General features: G+C 57.1%; 5 protein-coding genes across 10 annotated transcripts; 2 read left to right on the top strand and 3 right to left on the bottom strand.

Annotated features, from left to right (window-relative positions):
- Nucleotides 1-2: 2 nt before the first annotated feature.
- On the bottom strand, nt 3-2,850 carry H310_00419 (hypothetical protein). Of its 3 annotated transcripts, XM_008863203.1 has the most exons (12): nt 2,546-2,850; nt 2,419-2,496; nt 2,266-2,360; nt 2,095-2,221; nt 1,954-2,036; nt 1,469-1,899; nt 1,210-1,409; nt 1,007-1,159; nt 812-955; nt 663-758; nt 532-606; nt 3-485 (listed from the first exon to the last, which is right to left on the bottom strand). In XM_008863203.1, exons 1-12 carry the CDS (start codon nt 2,786-2,788, stop codon nt 189-191), a joined length of 2,022 nt encoding a protein of 673 aa, XP_008861425.1. In that variant the 5' UTR covers nt 2,789-2,850; the 3' UTR covers nt 3-188. The 3 variants fall into 3 exon arrangements, with proteins under 3 accessions (XP_008861425.1, XP_008861427.1, XP_008861426.1); XM_008863205.1 differs by having other exon boundaries at nt 2,266-2,496; XM_008863204.1 differs by having other exon boundaries at nt 2,419-2,850.
- A 477-nt stretch (nt 2,851-3,327) lies between these two features.
- On the bottom strand, nt 3,328-10,947 carry H310_00420 (hypothetical protein). The gene is made up of 22 exons (XM_008863206.1): nt 10,820-10,947; nt 10,596-10,766; nt 10,424-10,542; nt 10,118-10,375; nt 9,602-10,069; nt 9,204-9,552; nt 9,020-9,153; nt 8,799-8,972; nt 8,685-8,747; nt 8,471-8,631; nt 8,216-8,417; nt 8,096-8,164; nt 7,702-8,033; nt 7,089-7,648; nt 6,661-7,034; nt 5,531-6,616; nt 5,102-5,478; nt 4,772-5,059; nt 4,628-4,726; nt 4,304-4,563; nt 3,657-4,252; nt 3,328-3,603 (listed from the first exon to the last, which is right to left on the bottom strand). The coding sequence occupies exons 1-22, from the start codon at nt 10,893-10,895 to the stop codon at nt 3,355-3,357; spliced, it is 6,465 nt and encodes a 2,154-aa protein (XP_008861428.1). The 5' UTR covers nt 10,896-10,947; the 3' UTR covers nt 3,328-3,354.
- A 796-nt stretch (nt 10,948-11,743) lies between these two features.
- On the top strand, nt 11,744-14,697 carry H310_00421 (SCY1 protein kinase). Its single transcript, XM_008863207.1, has 3 exons — nt 11,744-13,688; nt 13,739-14,114; nt 14,173-14,697. Exons 1-3 carry the CDS (start codon nt 11,800-11,802, stop codon nt 14,668-14,670), a joined length of 2,763 nt encoding a protein of 920 aa, XP_008861429.1. The 5' UTR covers nt 11,744-11,799; the 3' UTR covers nt 14,671-14,697.
- A 221-nt stretch (nt 14,698-14,918) lies between these two features.
- On the bottom strand, nt 14,919-16,139 carry H310_00422 (ribosomal protein L13). Its single transcript, XM_008863208.1, has 3 exons — nt 15,931-16,139; nt 15,379-15,548; nt 14,919-15,313 (listed from the first exon to the last, which is right to left on the bottom strand). The coding sequence occupies exons 1-3, from the start codon at nt 16,067-16,069 to the stop codon at nt 15,011-15,013; spliced, it is 612 nt and encodes a 203-aa protein (XP_008861430.1). The 5' UTR covers nt 16,070-16,139; the 3' UTR covers nt 14,919-15,010.
- Nucleotides 16,140-16,385: 246 nt separating this feature from the next.
- H310_00423 (urease, alpha subunit) lies at nt 16,386-19,280 on the top strand. 4 transcript variants are annotated; one of them, XM_008863212.1, is made up of 7 exons: nt 16,386-17,041; nt 17,085-17,400; nt 17,452-17,779; nt 17,824-17,960; nt 18,018-18,325; nt 18,378-18,493; nt 18,549-19,280. In XM_008863212.1, the coding sequence occupies exons 1-7, from the start codon at nt 16,430-16,432 to the stop codon at nt 19,189-19,191; spliced, it is 2,460 nt and encodes an 819-aa protein (XP_008861434.1). In that variant the 5' UTR covers nt 16,386-16,429; the 3' UTR covers nt 19,192-19,280. The 4 variants fall into 4 exon arrangements, with proteins under 4 accessions (XP_008861434.1, XP_008861433.1, XP_008861431.1 ...); XM_008863211.1 differs by having other exon boundaries at nt 17,824-18,325; XM_008863209.1 differs by having other exon boundaries at nt 17,085-17,779; nt 17,824-18,325.
- Nucleotides 19,281-19,344: the final 64 nt, after the last annotated feature.

Below are 19,344 nucleotides of genomic sequence, written 5' to 3' on the forward strand. Positions count from 1 at the left end.
GGCTCGCCACTGCTGCCGTCCCGACAACACGGGCGGTCGATGCGTACGGAAACGCCATTGACTCGCCTCATGATGCCGCCTGCCGTGGCCGTGAATTGCATGGTCCGCACATGATGTCCACACGAAGCAAAGTTTCCTCAACATGTACATCGTGGGGTGCAAGGATTCGTCCAAGTATTTTGTGGATGTCATGTAAGTAGCATCGAGAGCGACACAACGAGCTCTTGGTCGCAATGGGCGACGTCGTTTTGGAGCAGCAGACCGTCGCGCTTGGACACCATGACCACGGGAATCGTCACGTGAGTGCCTGCGCCATCGTCGGACAAACTGTACAGCCGGTGGGCAGTGCGGTCTCGGCCGCCGGATGATTTGGAGTTGACGGCGATCATGCCAATGCCCCCGACTTGCTGTACGTACAACGCCTTGCGCGTGAACGAGCAATTCCCGCGCTTCACCAGCACAATCTTGCCTCGAATCGCCTGTGCCTACCATGACACAAGGTTTCGTTGGAGCTTGTGTCGGACGTCCTACCAGCGCCGACAGGTCCTGGCACGCCGTCTGCACGTCGTCTAGAGCAGCATACAACGCGCCGTCGATCCGTCCGTCCTACGGGTCGTCGAGAGTGACGCGCTGGATGTGCTGTGCGACGAGTGTCAACCGACCGACAATTTGTACCCAAATTGGGCAGGCGATGCGGACAAAGTCTTGATGTGCAGATTGCCGTGGCGGATGGTCACAGCCGCGTCCAAGTGCGCGTTCTGAGCACCCCACCACACGTTTGTCATATGACAGCGCCATGCGCAAACAGTACCTTGGACGTCAGCCTTCCCAGAGAGTACGGCGCAGCACACGTGCGATCTTGATGGGGCTTGCGGAACTTGCGACGTTTCGACGTCGCGTCTTGATACAGCGATGGCACGACGGGAAACAAGTGCCCTTCCGTGGTAAATACCACCTACGGACACAATCGTCAAGAATGACAGTGTGGAACGAGCAATGGACCGACGTGCGAAGCGGGCAGAGCATTGCGGTTGACCGCGGTCTTGGGAATGACTACACTTGTGTCGTTCGAGAAGAGCAAGTACAAGTACTTGACTGTTTCGCTCAAGAAGAAGCTGTCCATGCGATCTTCGAGGCGCTTGTCGTGGACGTTGCCGACCTGCTGCCCCACGTCAACATCACACGCCGCGTTTCCAGCGATTGTCGTACAGCTGCATATCCACACGACACACGAGACGTGTCGTCGATGTCTTGCAGGAGTTTGCGGCCGATTTGAAGGTACTTGTCGTCCTTGGTCGCGGCGTACAGGTGGTACGTGCTTTCTGCTAGTTCCGGGCGAAGGGGGTAGTGCTTGGCCCATTCAACGACCGAGCCTGTGCCGGACCGATCGTACAGCTCCGGTAGCGCTCCTAAACACAAGGCTCTTGACACCATGGACCGGTCGCGTCGATATCCATAGCAGGCGCACCGAATTCGTTCCACAGGTCAAACAGTTGCTGATGCGAATAAACGGCCGCCGCGAGATCGCCGGCCAAGACTTGGAGCCCTGGCCAAAACGCTTGCAATGCCGACACGCGGTTCGAATGCACGAATTGGTTGCCGAGACTCATGTCGACTTCACGGTGGTAGCCGTCGCGGGGGTGGAGCAAGTGCTTCTCGATGCTCACGTAACTTTGGTTGAACATGTCGAGGAAGTCGCTGTCTCCGGACATGACGTAGTACTTGAGCAGGTATTCGTAAAACGAATCGAGACCGGCCCCGATCCCCGTGTGGGTGTGCACCCACTCGCCCGTGTGGACGTTGATCGTGCTCCCGAGCAAATTCAGCTCGGATCGGCGATCCCACAGCGCCAAGACCGCGTCGAGGGCAGCATCTTCAAAGTCTGGAATATTAGACAGCCTACCGCGCGCTTCCATTCAAACACGTACAACCGGGACATGCAGCGCAACGTACCGAGACAGCACCGAAAACTCTAGCAACAACGAGCCCGCTGCTGCCGGGCATGTCAGTGCTGGTGCATTGCGCACCAGGCCATGCTGTGTCCGTCGAAAGCATTAGAACGTCGTGGCAGGTCGTCCGTCGGGTCCACGGTACCTTGAGATTGACGCGGTGGACGGGCAATCCGGTTTTGGTTTTAAACGCTGGAAGCAACCTCGTGCCGACTTCGACGGCCAAGTCGACGAGTTCTCCTTGATATGTCAAGTGTATGGACCCGACGGCGCTGCAGAAACAGATAAGAATGGGGGGCAAGCGAGGTGGGTGTACCCTGACGTCGCCAGCATGTGCGCAGACAAGAGACCACCGATGACGCGAATAGTGGTTTCAAAGACAGAGACAGTCACGTCGCGGTCGAAGGACACCTATGTGGAAGCGCTCGTCTGGCAAGGCTGGACGTCGCAAGGTGGGGTCGTTCTTTACGGTGTGAATCACGCGGGTCACAGCTGCTTCAAACTCAACGGGATCGACAAGAGCCAACATAGAGAGCGAGTCGATGAGCTACTCTTGCCGTGAGAGCGATGGAGGGATGCCTACGATCGCATCGTACCGTCAATGCAAAGCCACCCAACGCGTCGTCGAGGTCTCCGCGTTCTTTGCGGTCCCATCGTCGTCCCTCGCAACTCAGCGGCTTGAGTTCATCCCACGGGTAGGCATGTGTCATGTACGAGTTGTATCCATGGAAGAACATCTCCTTGGCCTTCTCCTGGAGGTGGTGCTTCTCTGTCCAGTGCAGTGCATGCGCGAGAACACCGACGGCTGCCGCGATGACGACGGCACCCAACCAGCGCATGCTTGACAAGGTGTAAACCGAGCTAAACGGGCCAATCACAGCGTCAACATTGTTTGCTAGGGCTAGGGGTCTTGTGTTTGACGTGGCACGTGGACCGCGTGGCAGAGGCGACGATAGCCATGGCCAAGAGCCGCATGGAATGCGCCACGGGGCCTAGGAGGAGAAACAATGAGCGGCCCAATACAGATGAATGGGGCTTGGGATGCGCATGGCTGCCCATGGCGTGGAATCGTTTGGGCGGACGTTTAGGAGTAGAGTGTCCTGTGCTGCACGGAAGCGAGGCTGGTGCGCTTGGTAAAATTGTTTCGATGGCTTACAGCAAGATGGCCATCGCCACAGCCGATTCGTTCAAGGATGTCTGGCGTGTCGTTTTAAACACCCCAACGGGATGCTGTTGATTACCAAGACCATGGCGGTGGCGGCGTTGCAGCGCTGGAATCGCCGTTGGACGTCCAGCACAGGGACGTAGGAGCGGTTGGTTCATAAATAGGTATGCTCTGGCCAGCCACACAGAAGTTTGCTGATCACCAGCGCATGCGTTTGAATACAACAGGCGATAGCATTATTTACGCCGAAAGAAATAAAGCTGCAATGAGAAGTGTGCCAGCAACGTTGACAAGCAAAGAAGGCGAGGCCGTGCTCTTGGTGGGAGTTGGCGTTGGGGCCGCCGTGGTGGTAGCAGGTACCTCCTTCGTGGCGGTAGCAGGTACCAAAGTGGTGCTTGGGGCAGTAGAAGTGGTGGGAGATGCTGTCGTTGTCATGGGGACGTCGCACGCCTCTCCCCCGATGTTTGCATTGCACGTACACGTTCCATTCTACCCATGTCCAGTGAGAATTCCAGGCATTTTGGTAAGTTGAACGAGCCCACCGGATTGCAAATGCCCGCATTCGAGCAAGGAGCGAACAAAGAAGACCCTGTTGGGCACAGGGGCGTGGTGCAGTCGGCCCCGCCAAATCCGTCTTTGCAAGCGCACACACCATTGTCACAGCCAAACGAGCACGTTGGCCCCGACGCCCCACAGCGGCAGACACATTCGGCTGCTTGGGAAGTTGCATTGTACACGCAGATGCTTGTGTTGCTACTGCACGAGAGCGGGCAGGCCATCGTCTCGATGCCAGTGACGTTGGCGCGTTTGATCGGAAAGTACGACGTGTTGGCTAGAGCTTGAAAGCACACTTGATCTGCAGTTGATGGAAGGAAGGATTGCAAGTGGAGGGGGGTGAATACGCCGTCTTCGTACATCGCGATGTCGACAACGTCGAAGAGATCGTCCCACGAATGCACATTGAATGACATCGGCAGGCAGAGGTCGACCGAGTCGACTAGGCCACCATTGGCGACTTCGAACCGTTGGCCAGACCCGAGGAGCTGCCCATACACGAGTCCGTGAGTCGATGTGACTACCAGCGGGTTCAGTTCGGACGAATTGCACTTGGGCACGAGCGGAAAAAGGACAAACGAAGCTACAGAGTGAATATTGCGTCAGCTGGCGTGGCGAGCTCAGACTTGCTCACCAAGAGGGTATGTGAACCAGTTGATGGTCGCTGTCTCGGCGCTTTCAGTAAGCCGGCGCCGCTCCGTCGGGGTCGACTCTGGGCAAGCAGCCGACACTTGGGCGATGGAGAAACCAGTGTTGGCAGTGTACGTCAACCCACAAAAGACTTTGGTCTGGGCAACCAAAGCGCCGGTGGGATTCTTTGTAAAGCACGACGATGACGCCCCGACGCCGCACGCACAAGCCAGAGTCGCCATTACTTCAGTCATCGAGTTATACCTGCGTCGGCAATTGCCACGGGTTAGTCAGCAGAAGCACATAGAACGTGGGAGGGGAAGCGTACAAGACGAGCGCTTTCTGGGCTTGAATGGTCGCCATGCGTCGAATCATGGGGCGGGCCAACGCATCCGTCAACTTGGCGTCGGAGATTGTCGGCTTCCACCTGTAACAGGAGCGTAAGTTGCCCACACTGGTCCCGCCCACGTACTCGTTCACAGTAGTGAGTTGGGCGCCATTGGAATTCCACACATAGGGTTCGACGCGCGGACTTTGCCAATTGCCAGGCCACCACGAAAACAGGGACGACATCTTCCCTTTGCAACTCGCGCACTCGGTCGCGTTTTGTTTGGAACTGACCCCCGTGACAGGATCGATGCAGGCTTTCGTGTTGAGGCACTGCGATTTGGTCGTGGCGCGCGTGTACCACGTTCCCCCTCTCGCCGTGCATACCGCGCTCGTTGTGACGTCGTACACGCGGCAGCCCATGGGGTGTGCCCTGTGCAACGATGAGACCTTCCATGCCCAAATTCTCACGTACTGTTCGACGGGGCAAGGTGTCGAGGCCGTCACTGGAGCGACGCACACGCCGTTGATGCGGTTGCAGTTGGTGCACACCCTCGACTGCATCGCCGACGTCGCATTCGACGCGACAAACGCAAAGCACGTGTCGCCAAAAGTCCAACCAGAGTCCAAGCATTGCTGTCGCATGTTTTCAAAGTCGTCGCACTTGCCTTGAGCAAGGCACTGGGCGCGTGTCGGGCACGTTTGGGCGGTCCACATGCACTTGAGCGTCGATGCAAACGGGTCGGTCGCGTTGCCACACGTCGATGTCGTCGTGTACTGCGAGCATGTTCGCCACACCGTCGACGTGAGCGATGCGCACAACGCAGACGTTGTGGCGTCGACGACTAAGCACTAAAAGCCGAGTCAGCGACGGGAAAGGCAACCCAAGGGAGCAGTTTCTTACGGGGGTCGAGGCGATGTTCATTCCGGTGCAGTATGCGGCATCGGTACTGAAGCACGCGCCGAGGCTTTGCTGGACAAACGGCTGTGTTTGCGTCGTGCACAGGTTGCATTGCACGTCGCACGACCCGTACGAGGTGCTGAGGCACTGCGCCGAGCTCCATCCGTCGTTGATGGGGCTTCCGACGCAGCCTCCTTGGTTGCACTGGTCTTCCGTGGTAAACGCCCCAGGAAAGTACGACTTGGTCGCGTTCAAGAAGATGCCGCCTGCCGTCGTGCACGATGCAGCCGTCGTGATGATGTTGCGGCGCCCGACGCAAATGCCAGCTCCATTGCCATGGGTCGAGTCCCACATGTACTGGGAGTTGGCAAGACACGTCGATCGAGCGACGGACGGCAGGTAGCACCCACGCAGACACCGCGTCGTGCGACGAGGGTACAATGGGACGACGGTGTAAAACGCTGTAAAGTTGGTCGCGCTGGGGCACAGGTCGGTGCGAAGGCAGTCGGCGGCGGCAATGTTGTTGCCAGTGAGAGCCGCGCACTGCTTGGTCGCGGCGTTCCACGTTCCGCCCAACGACGTGCACGCTGACGCTGTGGACGCGTCGATCAGACACGTTGGTGGCTGCGTGACGCTGACGCAGTTCTTGCCGGTACACTTGGCGCAAAATGGAGTCGGGTCGTTGCAATTCGCCGAGGACAAAAGATAATTGTTGCAGGCTTTCTTCGCCAGGCATGCCGTCGCATTGGCGCTGGTCGTTTGGATCGAGCAGCAATCCGTCCGCGCACTCGTGGTTTGACATGCCGTGCAGCTCGTCCCAAACGACGTGGCGCACGTGGCAAGGCACGACGACACGTCCCAGCCATCGATCTTGGTCTGGCACGCTAGCTGACTCACGCCACTGTTTTGGATGGTAATGATCCGCCCAAAACAGCAGCTTCCAGTGCTGTCGTCCACCATAAACCACGTCCCGTTGTTCGCAGCACAACAAAGCGGATCGCGCAGCTGATAGGGCAATGCAGGGGCGTTGGGCAGTTGGTACGTGCACACTGGGGGTATGGTGGAATTGCCGTCGTAAAAGTAAGCGTCCTACAACCACGAATGACAACGGTGGCGTCGAGCTTGGACGTTACCGGGGGACAGCAGCGACCGACACCAGTCGCGTCCACGTACCACCGTCCTTGCGAAACCTTGCACCCCCCGGGGGTCAAAGGGAGTTGGCACTGGGCAATGCACTGGGATTCATCTTTGCACCCGCTCTGAACGATGTCAAACGTGCATCTGTATTGCTGGCAATTTCCGTTGGCGTCGTAGCCCGAGCAGACACGCCGCCCGCCATTGCTGGTGCAAGTGGCTGTCACGCCAAAGTCGAGGAGCGGATTGTTCAGCGCCCGGCGCAAGTAGAACTGGTAGTCCTTGTCCTCGCACATTTTGGCCAGTTCGCACGTCGAGTTGCACACGTATTTGGACGTGGTCTTGCCAACGTCGAGCGAGTTGGCCATGGGACCTGCAACAAGTTGGTGGCAAGGGTGTAGGTGATGCCATCGGGATGTAGACACACCTGTGCAGCCCATGTCAGCGGTGTACTTGGTAAATGCTTTCGTCAAGTCGGCGGTCGTGTTGGCGGACGTGAGGTTCCAGTCGTCTTGGAGGTAACGAAGGACGAGGGGGTCCAGCGAGCTGGCGAGGCAGTCGACGGTGCACTCGATCATTTTGTTCCACGGCACCGTGCATTTTCCGACCATCGTTGCCGGGTCGATGCGGCACTGGCTGTACTGGCATGCAGTGCAGTCGTCGTCCGATTGACACGCCGTGCTGGAAGCGTTGATAAGCGATGCATGGCATTCGAATTGCAGAGCTTCGACCGTCTCCCACGCATTGTTCTTCATGGCCAGTGCGTTGAGCGAATTCACCGCCGTTTGGACGCCCGTGAGGCCGACGTACGCGCCATTCAAAAACGACAGCATCGAGTCGGCATTCAACGGGCAGTTGGCCGCAATTACGTCCTTTTGGATGCCCGAGATGACATTGATCGACCCGTTTGGAACGTCCTTGGGCAGACAGCACATAAAATCCGCCAGCGCGCTGTTGCAGCACGGACTCGACAGCCATGCGGGGTTCCTACCATCGTCCGGCATGAGCTCCATGGCGAACGAAAGGGAAGGAGTCCGTACAGTGACGAGTTGGTCAGGTATTTGCGGACGCCGCAGTAGTTTGCCACGCTCTTGAGCACTTTGGGCTGCGAGCCCGTCGACACTGCCGCCCAAAAGAGACTCTCTGTGTCACTAAACACTTCGGTCGCAGCCGCCATCGCGACGTCGAGAAACCCTTGCATCGCGGCTTCATTCGTTGCCGCGTTGGCAATTTTGTTCATGCTGGCGACAACGTTCTTGGATGTGGCCCGGATTATATTCGCGTCCAGCGCGAGACTCTTCGGTTTGAGGGGGACGTAGCGACACTTGTCGACGGGATACTTGCACGCGATGTCCGAATCGGCGCACGAATTCTAGACACCGCCGGGAGTTGGTGAGGGCCAGGGACGGCGCAGTCTCTCGCAGGACGACGTACGTCAAACAGTTGCGATCGCAGGTGGATTCGCCCGAGTCCTTTCTTGATCGATTCTTCAGCGTTGAGGCACTGCAGAGATGTTAGACGCAACCGAACTAGCGATGCCAACCGCGTACGGACATTAGAACCAGCGCAGACCATCGTTGGAAAGTCCGTGATGGCCCCCGTCGATACATCTTGCACTGATCGCCCCACGAGGTGGGCAAACTGCAAAGTCCCGTCCACGGGAGATGTATCAGCGTCGAGAACGTCGGGGAAGAGCGAGGCAAAATCCGAAATGGAAGCGTCGTCCGTGTTGACAGCCATGAACTTCAACCGCATCCTACAGCGACGACGTCACGTTGAATGGCCCAATTCGTGGCAGGCGAGACGTACAGTGTTGCCTTGACCGCCCACTGGAGGGGATTCTTCGTCGGGGGCAGCGCAATGAGCCCCACATTGTACGGAAAGGTCCTGCAATCGTACGAGATGCTGGTGCCATTGGGAAAAAAGGCGAGGCGGCCCAGTGGACTGGGCATCGGTAACAAGTCGCCGTTCTATCGTTCGACATCAAGCCAAGGAGCGCGCGATGGAAGTCATGTATCCTTACCACCAAAACATTCGGATCGGTGTATGGAAAGTAGTCGCTCAAGCGCAAGTCTCGCAGCGAGTACTTGTGTCGACTGTAAGTCGACGAATGGAGGATGGCGAGGAAAACACGTACGAGTTTGCTCGGTCGGTTGCCGTACAACGTGTACAGCGCAGCCGACGCCTTGGCCGTCAGCTGGGCCTTGGTCGTGCTCGACAGCGCGTCCAGCGGGTTCAAAAACAAATACTTGGGCGTCGTATCTGGTTTTAGGCCCATCGGATCAACGAACCGACACGTGAAGATCGCAAACTATCACGTCACACTCAGGTGCTGCCAAACCACACGCAGCGGCGTACCTTGAGCGAGTATAGCTGTGGAATGTTGATGGACACGTTGCGGATGCTGTACTCGCACGAGGACGCGACGGTCGACACAGTATTCGCTTGGGTCTGGTTCACGTAGGCGTCGCAGCCAGGGTCTCGAAGCGTCGCTAAAAAGGACGCCATCATTTCGATGCGTGTTGCATGCGAGCAACGTTACCATTCGCTGCAATCGCAGCGCAGTACCGTGCCACGTAGTTGTCGGATGCAAGGGCCGCGGCTGGCGTTGTCGACACTGAGTTGAACGATGCGGACGCGCATGGTGAGGTTAAGTCTTTGAGAAGATTGTAGCAGAATGGGCACATGGACGTTGGGTTGGCGCCGTCGACTTTGTATCCCGTCGCGTGAATGCAACGCTTGCATTGCGTCCCTTGCTGGTAGCATTCCCAGCGAGGAGCGGTGCGGCACATCGCGTCACACCCACCGGATGCTGTCTCGTTGCCTTCGTCGCACGACTCGAACCACGACACGTATCCATCGCCACACGTACTCAAGTCGGTTTGGCAGCCCTACAGCGATCGACTCGCTCAAGCGATGCCACGTCGAGTTGAAACGAACCGTTTGCCATGGATTGGCATTGCAAAATGCAAACGACGTCTGGACACAGGCGGCAATGTCGTCGCCCAAGTTGGGGACGACCGAGTTGCAGCTCGCTTTGGCGTCGACGAGTGCTTGGGACCAAACGAAGGGAGATGTAGGGGGCCCCGCGTTGTTTTTGGCATAGGCGAGGTTGCCAGATTTCGGCTGGAAAAACCGCTGGCGAAACATCTCTGCTTTGAACGAAGCCCGGAACGTCGCGCACACGCCCGTGTTGCGAACGCACAGCGGAGCCTTGTACACGGCCGCGCATGCGTCGTTCCGACAAGGGCAGTGGGGCTGCGACGTGCAAGAGTATGGACAAAGGGCGCGGCATCCGTGATCCGTCGGGTTGGCCGTGCAAAACGAAACGAGGCGGTTCGTGCATGCGAGTTTGTTGGCGCTGAGTGTGTTGGTGACACTTGCGCCGCGTTGGCACACGGACGGAATCTAAACCACACGACGGGTTCACAGATATGTGTGGCTGGCAGGGCGTACGTATTTCGAGATGCATTGGTCGCTGGAACATCCTTGGTTGGCTGCAAACGTGTTGACGATGTCTTGAAAGATAAACGTGTTGTTGCATTCTGGGTGGGTGCATGTGTACGCGCTGTCTCCAAATGGACACGGGACCTTGGCGTATTCGACCGTCGCCGACGTGCCCGTCATGAAGGAGCTGCACCCACTCGGTGTACACCCCGACGGGGCCGTGTTGGTGCAGTTGGGTGCACCAGGGACGCAGCAAAACTCGTACACCTACAACAACGCTGATGTTGGGAGCTGCGTCGACACGATGGACGGTACGTTGCTAGAGCAAGCCGGGCTGTTCGTATTCAGTTGGCACGGCACATTCAGGCAAGGATGGTGTGACGGCAGCGCGGCTTTTTGCGCCGCCGTGAGGTAGTTGCATAAGAACATGGAGTCTACAACCCACTCCATCGTCAGAAATCAATGCGCGAGCGACGGAACGTTGCACCTTGGCACTCGGGAGCATTGAAACAGTTTTGGCCACTCGCCGTGCACTGCTTGCACGGAGACACAGTCGTCGCGAGGTCGCAGAACGACTTCATCCCGGTGGGCAATTGAGTTGGGTCAAGAGCGCACGCCGTGTTGAGATCGCACGTTTGCCGAGGGTCCGTACACACATCTACTTCAACAGAGTGAGTACGCCGACGGGGGTGGGCACGGGAGTGTTCGAACCAGCCGCAAAGGATGGCGGCGCCCACAAAGCACTCCACCCCACGAGAAGAATCGACGGAACCACTAGCAGTCCCATTTGGTCGTCGCAGTGAAATGCAGACTGGTGCTGCCAACCTGTTCCAAACGACGACCATGTTATTATGAAAACGTCCTTTGCACCCCTAAATTAAGGTTGTGAAACCAATGCCACGTTGTTGTAGCATCGATGACGACGTAATTTCAAGCGTTTGTTGGGGCGGGCAGACGTGCGTGGGATGCAAAGACGAGACCGGCTCACGGACCGCCATAATCCAGACTCCGCATTGGCATCTCGGGCTTCCTATGCAGCGCAGTCCATGGCTTGAAGGGCGTATTTGCCCTTCTAGTGCATTGCATGCGACAGCCCGGTGACGCTTTTGTCGTCGTGGCTAGAAATAGTTCTCCAATGCAGCGGGCGGCACAGCCATTCAGCCTAACTTTAGCAGGCGGGAGATGCTTTGTCCATTCGTGTGCCAAAAATAGAGGGCTAAGCACGTCTCAGACGCCAACGCGAGGATTCTGGAAAAGCGCGAACAGCTCACATGAAGGGGTTTGGCAGTGGGCGTCGAGGTGGCGCGTGCCACGATGCTTGTTGCTGCTGCCGTCAAGCACTTTCGATGTCGTTCCAGTTTTAAATTCCGACCGTGAAAGAAAAAGTCGAAAAATCCTTTTTTTCCTCTTCGTTCTGAACGAGAACACCTAGTTTTTGGCAGAGACTCAACGTGATGGGCATGCTGCACCAACATCGACACCCACGCCGAACGACGGCGTCGGTGCATCCAACACACCGCTCTAGGCGCGTCCTCGGCCGTGTGGGGTCATCGTGATCGATGCGAGCGTGTTCGCAAATCTAGCATCGTCCGATTGTGCAGTGTCCGAAAGTCCTGATTTCACATCCGAATTGACCTCGTTTGGCCCATTTGAATCTGCGACCGAAGAAAGTCATCTGGACAACGACGACGATGTTGAATCGGTTCAAGAGCGCTGTGGCCACGGCGGCGTACGATGTCGGCGCGTCCGTGTCGGGGGTTGTATCCCAGGCCGTACTTGGGGAAGAATACGAAAAGGGCTACGAAATGCCGCGAGACAGCACCGCCAGCGGCGGTCACGAACTGTTGTGGAAGATTTACCCTGCTTTGTCGCGCAAAACGGGCGCGGAAGTCAGTGTGTTCGTGTTCGACAAGAAGGACCTTGACAAGGTCCAGAACAAGGAGCGCGTTCTCGACGTCCTTCGCCAGGACATGAAGACGCTGCGTGTCCTGCGACATCCACAGATCCTCAAGATCGAGGAAGTGATTGAAGAAACGCGCAAGACGCTGTCCTTCGTCACAGAGCGGGTCACGTGCTCGCTCGCGAACGCGTGCAAGAACTTTGCGAACGTTGCCAACGTCACGCCAGAAGTGCTCGAGATTGGGTTGTCCGAATTCGAAATCGCGTGCGGGCTCATGCATGTCGGCGAGTCGCTCTCGTTTCTCCATCGTGAGGGCCGCCGCGTCCACTTGAACTTGACGCCGTCCTCTATCTTCATCACGCCCAAAGGAGAATGGAAGCTCGGTGGGTTTGGTTTTTGCCGTGTCGTGGAGCCTGGCCAAACGTCGCGCAGCGAATACTACGCCGCGGGTGGCGCAGAACCGCTCAAGAAGGGCATGACCAACGGCAACTACGAGCCGCAGCTCGAGTACTGTGCGCCGGAGCTCATCACAGAACCTCGGTCGTTCAACTCGAGTGCGGACATGTTTTCTCTCGGTCTGCTCGTGCTGGAGCTGTTCTCGCCCCCGAAACCCGACGGGACGCACGAACCTGCCCTCGGGCATTTGGAAGGCAAGGTCATGACACACGGGTACAAAACGCAGTCGCTGCACCCCATGACGTTCAACTCACTCGTTCCCGTCACGTTACACAACACGATCCGGTCGTTGTTGCAACTGACGCCGTCGGCACGGCCGGAGGCGCGGGCATTTCTGTCGTCGCCGTTCTTCGACTCTGGCCTCGTCAAGACGCTCCGAACCCTCCAGACCCTTGTGGAGCAGGACCCAGCGACCCAAGCAAAGTTCCTCCAGTCTCTCCCCGATATTCTCACGGGGCTTTCGCCGCGCGTGTTGCGCGACATGGTCCTCCCTGGGCTCCAAAGCGTCGTGATCAACCCGCCCGTCGCTCCGTTTGTGATCACGCCGCTGCTCAAGATCGTGTCGATGGTGGACAAGTCGACGTTTACCCGCAGCATTGCGCCAATGCTGGTGCCGCTCCTCCAAATCACCGAGCCCGTCCAGTGCATGCTCATGTTTGTCTCGAACCTGGAGACGCTCATCCCCAAGGCCGAAGACGGGTACATCCGCGACCATATCGTTCCCATGCTGTGTCGGTCGCTTGATTCGACGGTCCCGGAAATTCTCGACACTGTGCTCAACAAGATTGTCGACCAAGCGAGCTTGTTCGAGTACCGCATCCTCAAGCAGGTGATACTTCCCCGCGTCACGCGCCTCATTCTAGACCCGCCACAGCTGTCGGTGCGGGTGAACGCACTGCTTTGGTTTGCCAAATTGTTTCATGTGTTTGACAAAGACCTCCTCATCGACTCGGTGCTCCCATGTCTGTCTGAATGCCTCACAAAAGACAAAACGCCCGCCGTCTGCATGTGTATTCTCGGATGCTACGACAATCTGGGCAAACACCTCGGCGCTGAGTACAAGGCCAAGCTCATTTTGCCTGCCGTCGCGCCGCTCCTGTGGGAAAAGAACTTGAACGGCGCGCAGTTCGACATGGTGTGTGAGCGCGTCAACTCGATGTTGAAGGAAATCATCGCCGAGCGCGAGAAATCCTTGATGGCTGAGGGCGGCCTCGCCACGCAAAGGTATGTATGAATGGTTGTGCATCGTTGGGCGAGTTTGACAGGGGGACTAGCTTGGCGACGTCGGGATTCCAAGACCAAGCGCGCGCGCTGGAAGCGGCCAAAGAGCGCCAGTCTGGCCTGTCGTCAGTCAATAAAATGCTGCAGGAGGAATACGTTGTCAAGAAGGAACCGGAGAAGCCTGCCGTGAACGAACCGCCACAGCCGTACTCGGATCGCCGACCGGCGGTCTACTCGGACCGCAACACGGCCTCGTCGTCGTCGTCGCAGCGGAATTCGTCGGATCCGTTTCTGCTATCGTCCAACACCTCATCTGACAAGACAGACACCAGCGCTTCGTCCTCAAGTACGGAAAGCTATGCCGCGCGTCGGAAGGCGAAGAAAGCAAACCGCGAAGCCAAGACATCGACCGAGTTGCTCGACTTGCCGGTGCGACAATCCATCGCGTGGTGTGCCTGGTGCACATGTCTAATGGTAGCGCGTGTAGGTGCAGCAACCTGCGTCCAGTGCATTTGACAACTCGCTTCTGTCGACGGCATTGCCGGTCGCAACACCCCCGCCAGCCGCTGCCTCGACGACCGCCAACATGTTTTCAGGCATGAGCATGAGCAACTCGGGTCCCCCCGCGGCATTTAACCCCCCGATGAACCAGTCGTTCGCCCCGATGCCGCAAGCACCGTCATCTTTCATGGCTCCTCCTCCGGCTGCAGCCCCGTACGGCCAACAAGGGTACGCCAACCAGCAGCACTTTGCATCGCAGCCGACGCAGTACATGCAACCCCCTGTGCAGCAACCTGCATTCAATACATTCAATGCTGCGCCGACGATGGCCCAAGGCCAATACGGACAACAGCAGCAGCAGTACAACCACCCAGGGGGCTACAACTCGACGCCTGGCTACCCCCAAGCGCCATTCCAGATTGCGTACCCGGCGCAACAACAGCAACAAGACTCGAACAAATTTAGCGCGTTTGATAACTTGTAATCGGGCCATGCCCACTTGCACCAGACATTTTCTTGCGCCCACCGAGCATCGACATGCGTCCATGGCCTACAACGTCCCGACCGACGGATCCCTATGTCGCCAATAAGCTTGTCAAGCGGAGGCCGCGCCGTCGCTGGGAGTCGTTGAGTAACTATATGATGATCTGCACCAAGTAACACCATCTACAGCTTGCCAACAACAGCACCGACCAGAGACACCCCGGCCCCAAGACAAATGTTGCAACCTCGTTGGTTCCTCCATGGCAATAGATGGTATTAACGCCATTTACAAGTGCCGACGTCTGACGGGTTCCTTTCAAATGTTAGTGTGTTTCACCAACTTAGAGGGTCAAGCCAAACTTTTCCAAAGTAGGGCGGAGCTCCTTGTGTTCGGCGGCCACCTTGGCAGTGGCAGCAGCGACCAACTTGTTTTGCTCCAACTTCTTCTTGTAGTAAGCTTCCGAGCGGACAATACGCTTGGCTTCCAAGCGCTTGACCAAGTCGTGGTGGCGCCAGCCGACTTGCGACGACAATTGGCCAAGGTTGGTGTAGCGGCGGTTGGCCTTCAGGCGGAGCACGCGGAGGGCGTCAGGAACAACCATGCGCTTCACCTTGTCGTAAGGGGAAGGCACACCATCAAACACCTACACGACAACCACCAATGTCACCCAGGGCGACGCAAGAGATGCGTCAGCTTGGATGGACGCACCTTGAGGCGTTGGAGGGCGGCCGCACCGCGGGCGGTCTTGTGGGGCAACATGCCACGGACCGTGCGCCAGAACATGCGCGAAGGAGCGCGGTAATGGAGGGGACCCTTCTTGGGGTTCGTGCACGACTTCTTGTTCAAGAATTGCAAAAACTTGACCTTGTTGCGCACGACTACATTCAGAACAATGTCGACACGGACACGTGAGTGCCAATGTCTTCATGTTGTGTAGGCGGCATGGCAATCCGTGCGCCGTCGTTCGACGAAAGACGACGCAGAGGGAAAGCCTGCACACAGCGACTTTAGCATGTTTTGAATTGGCGGTCGAGAAAACTCGACGCAACCATGGGCGACGACGCCCGGCACTGCTCGGGCCACCATGTCACGTGTGCATGCATGCGCACAACGAGTACATCCGTCGGCGAGCAAATAGTCGTGCGCCGCCGCCTCACACAGAAGCGTCTCGTAGACGCCGACGTCGCCAATCCAATCTAACAAGCCAAAGCCACCCGGCGCCACCGCCGTCCACTGGAAAAGCTAGAGGGGTTTACGTACGCGAGCCGGAGATGTTGAGTTCTTCGCAACGCACGGCAACGACGTGTTGGCCGAGGAGGAGTTCCTTGGCGACCAAAGACGCAAGGCGACCGACCAAGTGGGCGCGGCAGTCAATCACGACGGGCTTTTCGAAAGGCATCTTCACTTCAGGAACCAAGATGAGGAAATGGTCCCCATCATGCCAACACGTTGGCTCGAGCCAATGGTCGCCCCAACCAAATGGCTGGTGGCGCTGGACTGGGGTAGGTCTTTCTATTTTGGCCAATTATACATGATCTCTTGAGTTGATATATTTTGATTGGCTTTATATTTCGTATTTAAGCCAATCGTTGAAGATTGACATTATTCCAAGGGAGTGCGATTTGAATTGTTGTTAACGTCAGGGATGTTTGACTGAAATAACAACATATTCGATAGTCGTTAAAGCGAGGGATTTGGAAGGCGGTTTTTCGATCCGTGTGACGATCTTGCAATCATTGCCAAGAACGGGGAGAGGGCAATGCGGCTATCTCCAAGGGAGGTGGAGCACCTGCAGCTTCATCAAGCAGGCGTCGTGGCGCAAAAACGCTTGGCGAGGAGCTTGCGCCTGAACTACGTGGAGACGGTAGCGCTGATTGCATCGCAATGCTTGGAGCTCATTCGAGACGGCCGCTCTGTGGCGGAAATCATGTCGTTGGGGAAGGCAATGCTTGGTCTTCGCCAAGTCATGGACGGTGTGTCTGCGATGCTGCACGATGTGCAAGTGGAAGGAACGTTTCCCGATGGGACCAAGCTTGTGACAGTGCATAACCCCATTTGTCGCGTCGATGGGGACATGTCGTTGGCGTTATACGGGTCGTTTTTCCCCGTGCCGTCTCTCGAATCGTTTGGTCCTGCCGAACCCTCCGTCGACCTCAACAAGCAAATCATTGTGGTGGACGATGAAAATGGCATTGAACTCAATGGCGGGCGAGTGCCTCAGCGCTTGGTTGTGAAAAACATGGGGGACCGACCAATTCAAGTGGGGAGTCACTTCCACTTGATTGAAACCAATCCGATCTTGGACATGGATCGCCGCCGAGCGTACGGTCATCGTTTGAACATTCCTGCCGGAACAGCCGTCCGTTTCGAGGTGTTCCAGTCACTGAGCCTGTTTCATTCTGATGTTGTTGTAGCCGGGGGACGTGAAGACTGTGTCTATCGTCCCCATCGGGGGACATCGCGTCATCTCTGGAGGTAATAACGTCGCCACGGGACCTGTTGACCAGGCGTCCATCGATGGCATCGTATCTACCTTGGTGGGCCGAGGGTTCCTGCACACGCCGATCGATCCGACCGACGAGGAATTGCAGAGTCGCCCGCCACCATGTATCATGTCCCGGCAAACGTACGCGAGAACGTATGGCCCGACCACCGGCGATCGCATCCGTCTGGGGGACACCTCTTTGGTCGTCCACGTCGAGATGGACTTCACTGTCTACGGCGATGAATGTACAGTGCTGCAAACCACTCGCATGCGGTGGCACTTTTACTTGTCGGTAGGCAAGTTTGGCGGAGGCAAGGTCCTTCGGGAGGGCATGGGGCAAGCCACGGGATGCCATGCCGACCAAGTGCTCGACACTGTCATCACGAACGCCGTCATTGTCGACTACACGGGCGTGTACAAGGCAGACATTGGAATCAAACACGGGGTCATTTGGGCGATTGGAAAGGCGGGAAACCCGGACGTGATGGATGGAGTACAGGACGACATGGTCGTGGGCGTCAATACTGAAGTGATTGCCGGCGAGGGTTTGGTTGTGACAGCGGGGGGGGTCGACACCCACGTCCACTTCATTTGCCCGCAGCTGTTCGACGAAGCCATTTCCAGGTAAAGGATTGTCCTCTCGCGAGTTGACAAGGTGGTTTGCGCAGCGGGCTTACGACGCTTGTGGGCGGCGGCACGGGTCCAGCAACAGGCACAAAGGCCACCACATGCACGCCGCACCCAGACCACGTCAAGCGCATGCTGCAAGCCACGGACGCGTGTTCGCTCAACATTGGCTTCACAGGCAAAGGAAACACCGCGTCTCCCATAGGTCTCCAGGATGTCGTGAATGCTGGCGTAGTCGGGCTCAAGCTCCACGAAGACTGGGGGACGACGCCGTCGTCGATTCATGTTGCGTTGGATGTAGCCGACGCCAACGACATCCAAGTCACCATCCACACGGACACGTTGAACGAATCGAGCTGCGTGGAGCAAACGATCGCCGCATTTGGAAATCGCACGATCCACACGTATCACAGCGAAGGCGCCGGCGGCGGTCATGCGCCCGATATCATCACCGTGTGCGGTGAGCTTCATGTGCTGCCGTCGAGCACGAACCCAACGCGGCCATTCACAGTCAACACGATCGAAGAGCACGTCGACATGCTGGTTGGAATGGAGCTGGCGTGGACGATGTGAATTGAAATTTGCTATTGCGTAGATGGTGTGCCATCACTTGGACAAGAGCATTGCCGAGGACGTGGCGTTTGCCGAGTCGCGCATTCGGGAGGAAACAATTGCAGCGGAAGATATCTTGCACGACATCGGCGCTATCAGGTGGGATGCATGGAATGCAAGTACATGAATCCAATGGCGGCGTGCGTGATGGTAGCATCATCTCGTCCGACTCGCAAGCGATGGGGCGCATCGGCGAAGTCATCACGAGGACGTGGCAGACCGCCGATAAGATGAAGAGGCAGCGCGGATTCCTCCCGGAAGACGCTGAAACCGAGACGGACAACTTGCGCGTGAAACGGTACATCGCAAAGTACACGATCAACCCAGCGATTGCCCATGGGATGGCTGACTGGATTGGGTCGGTCGAAGTGCGGAAGTTGGCGGATCTCGTGCTGTGGCAGCCCGATCACTTTGGTGCGAAACCTGAGCTCGTTCTAAAGGGAGGGTCCATTGTGTACTCGCAAATGGGGGATCCAAACGCGTCGATTCCGACGCCACAGCCGGTGAGGATGCGACCGATGTTTGGTGCAAATGGAAGGGCAGTGGGTGGGACGTCCATTGCATTTGTCAGTCGTGCGTGCAAGGAAAAGCAGATTGCCAAAGGGTATGGACTGGGGAAACGCATCGAAGCCGTGACGAAGTGCAGGAATTTGACCAAGAAACACATGAAGTGGAATGACGCGCTGCCCAAGATCGAAGTGGACCCGGAGACGTACCAAGTCACGGTGGATGGCGAAGTGCTGACGTGTCTGCCGTCCACTTGGCTTCCTCTTTCGCAGAAGTACTTCTTGTTCTAACCTTGCGCGCTTCTACCTTCCCTTCAGTCTTGCTTGATCGTCGTCAAGCCATGCATGCAGTGCTGAGAAAATTTGAAAGTGTGCCAGAACGCGTTTCTATTGGACAAAAAACAACCAATCCGGCGCAACCAAATCTCGTGACCTTTCATGATT

The sequence above is a fragment of the Aphanomyces invadans genome (assembly GCF_000520115.1).
Source record: "Aphanomyces invadans strain NJM9701 unplaced genomic scaffold supercont1.1, whole genome shotgun sequence".
NCBI lineage: Eukaryota > Oomycota > Saprolegniomycetes > Saprolegniales > Verrucalvaceae > Aphanomyces > Aphanomyces invadans.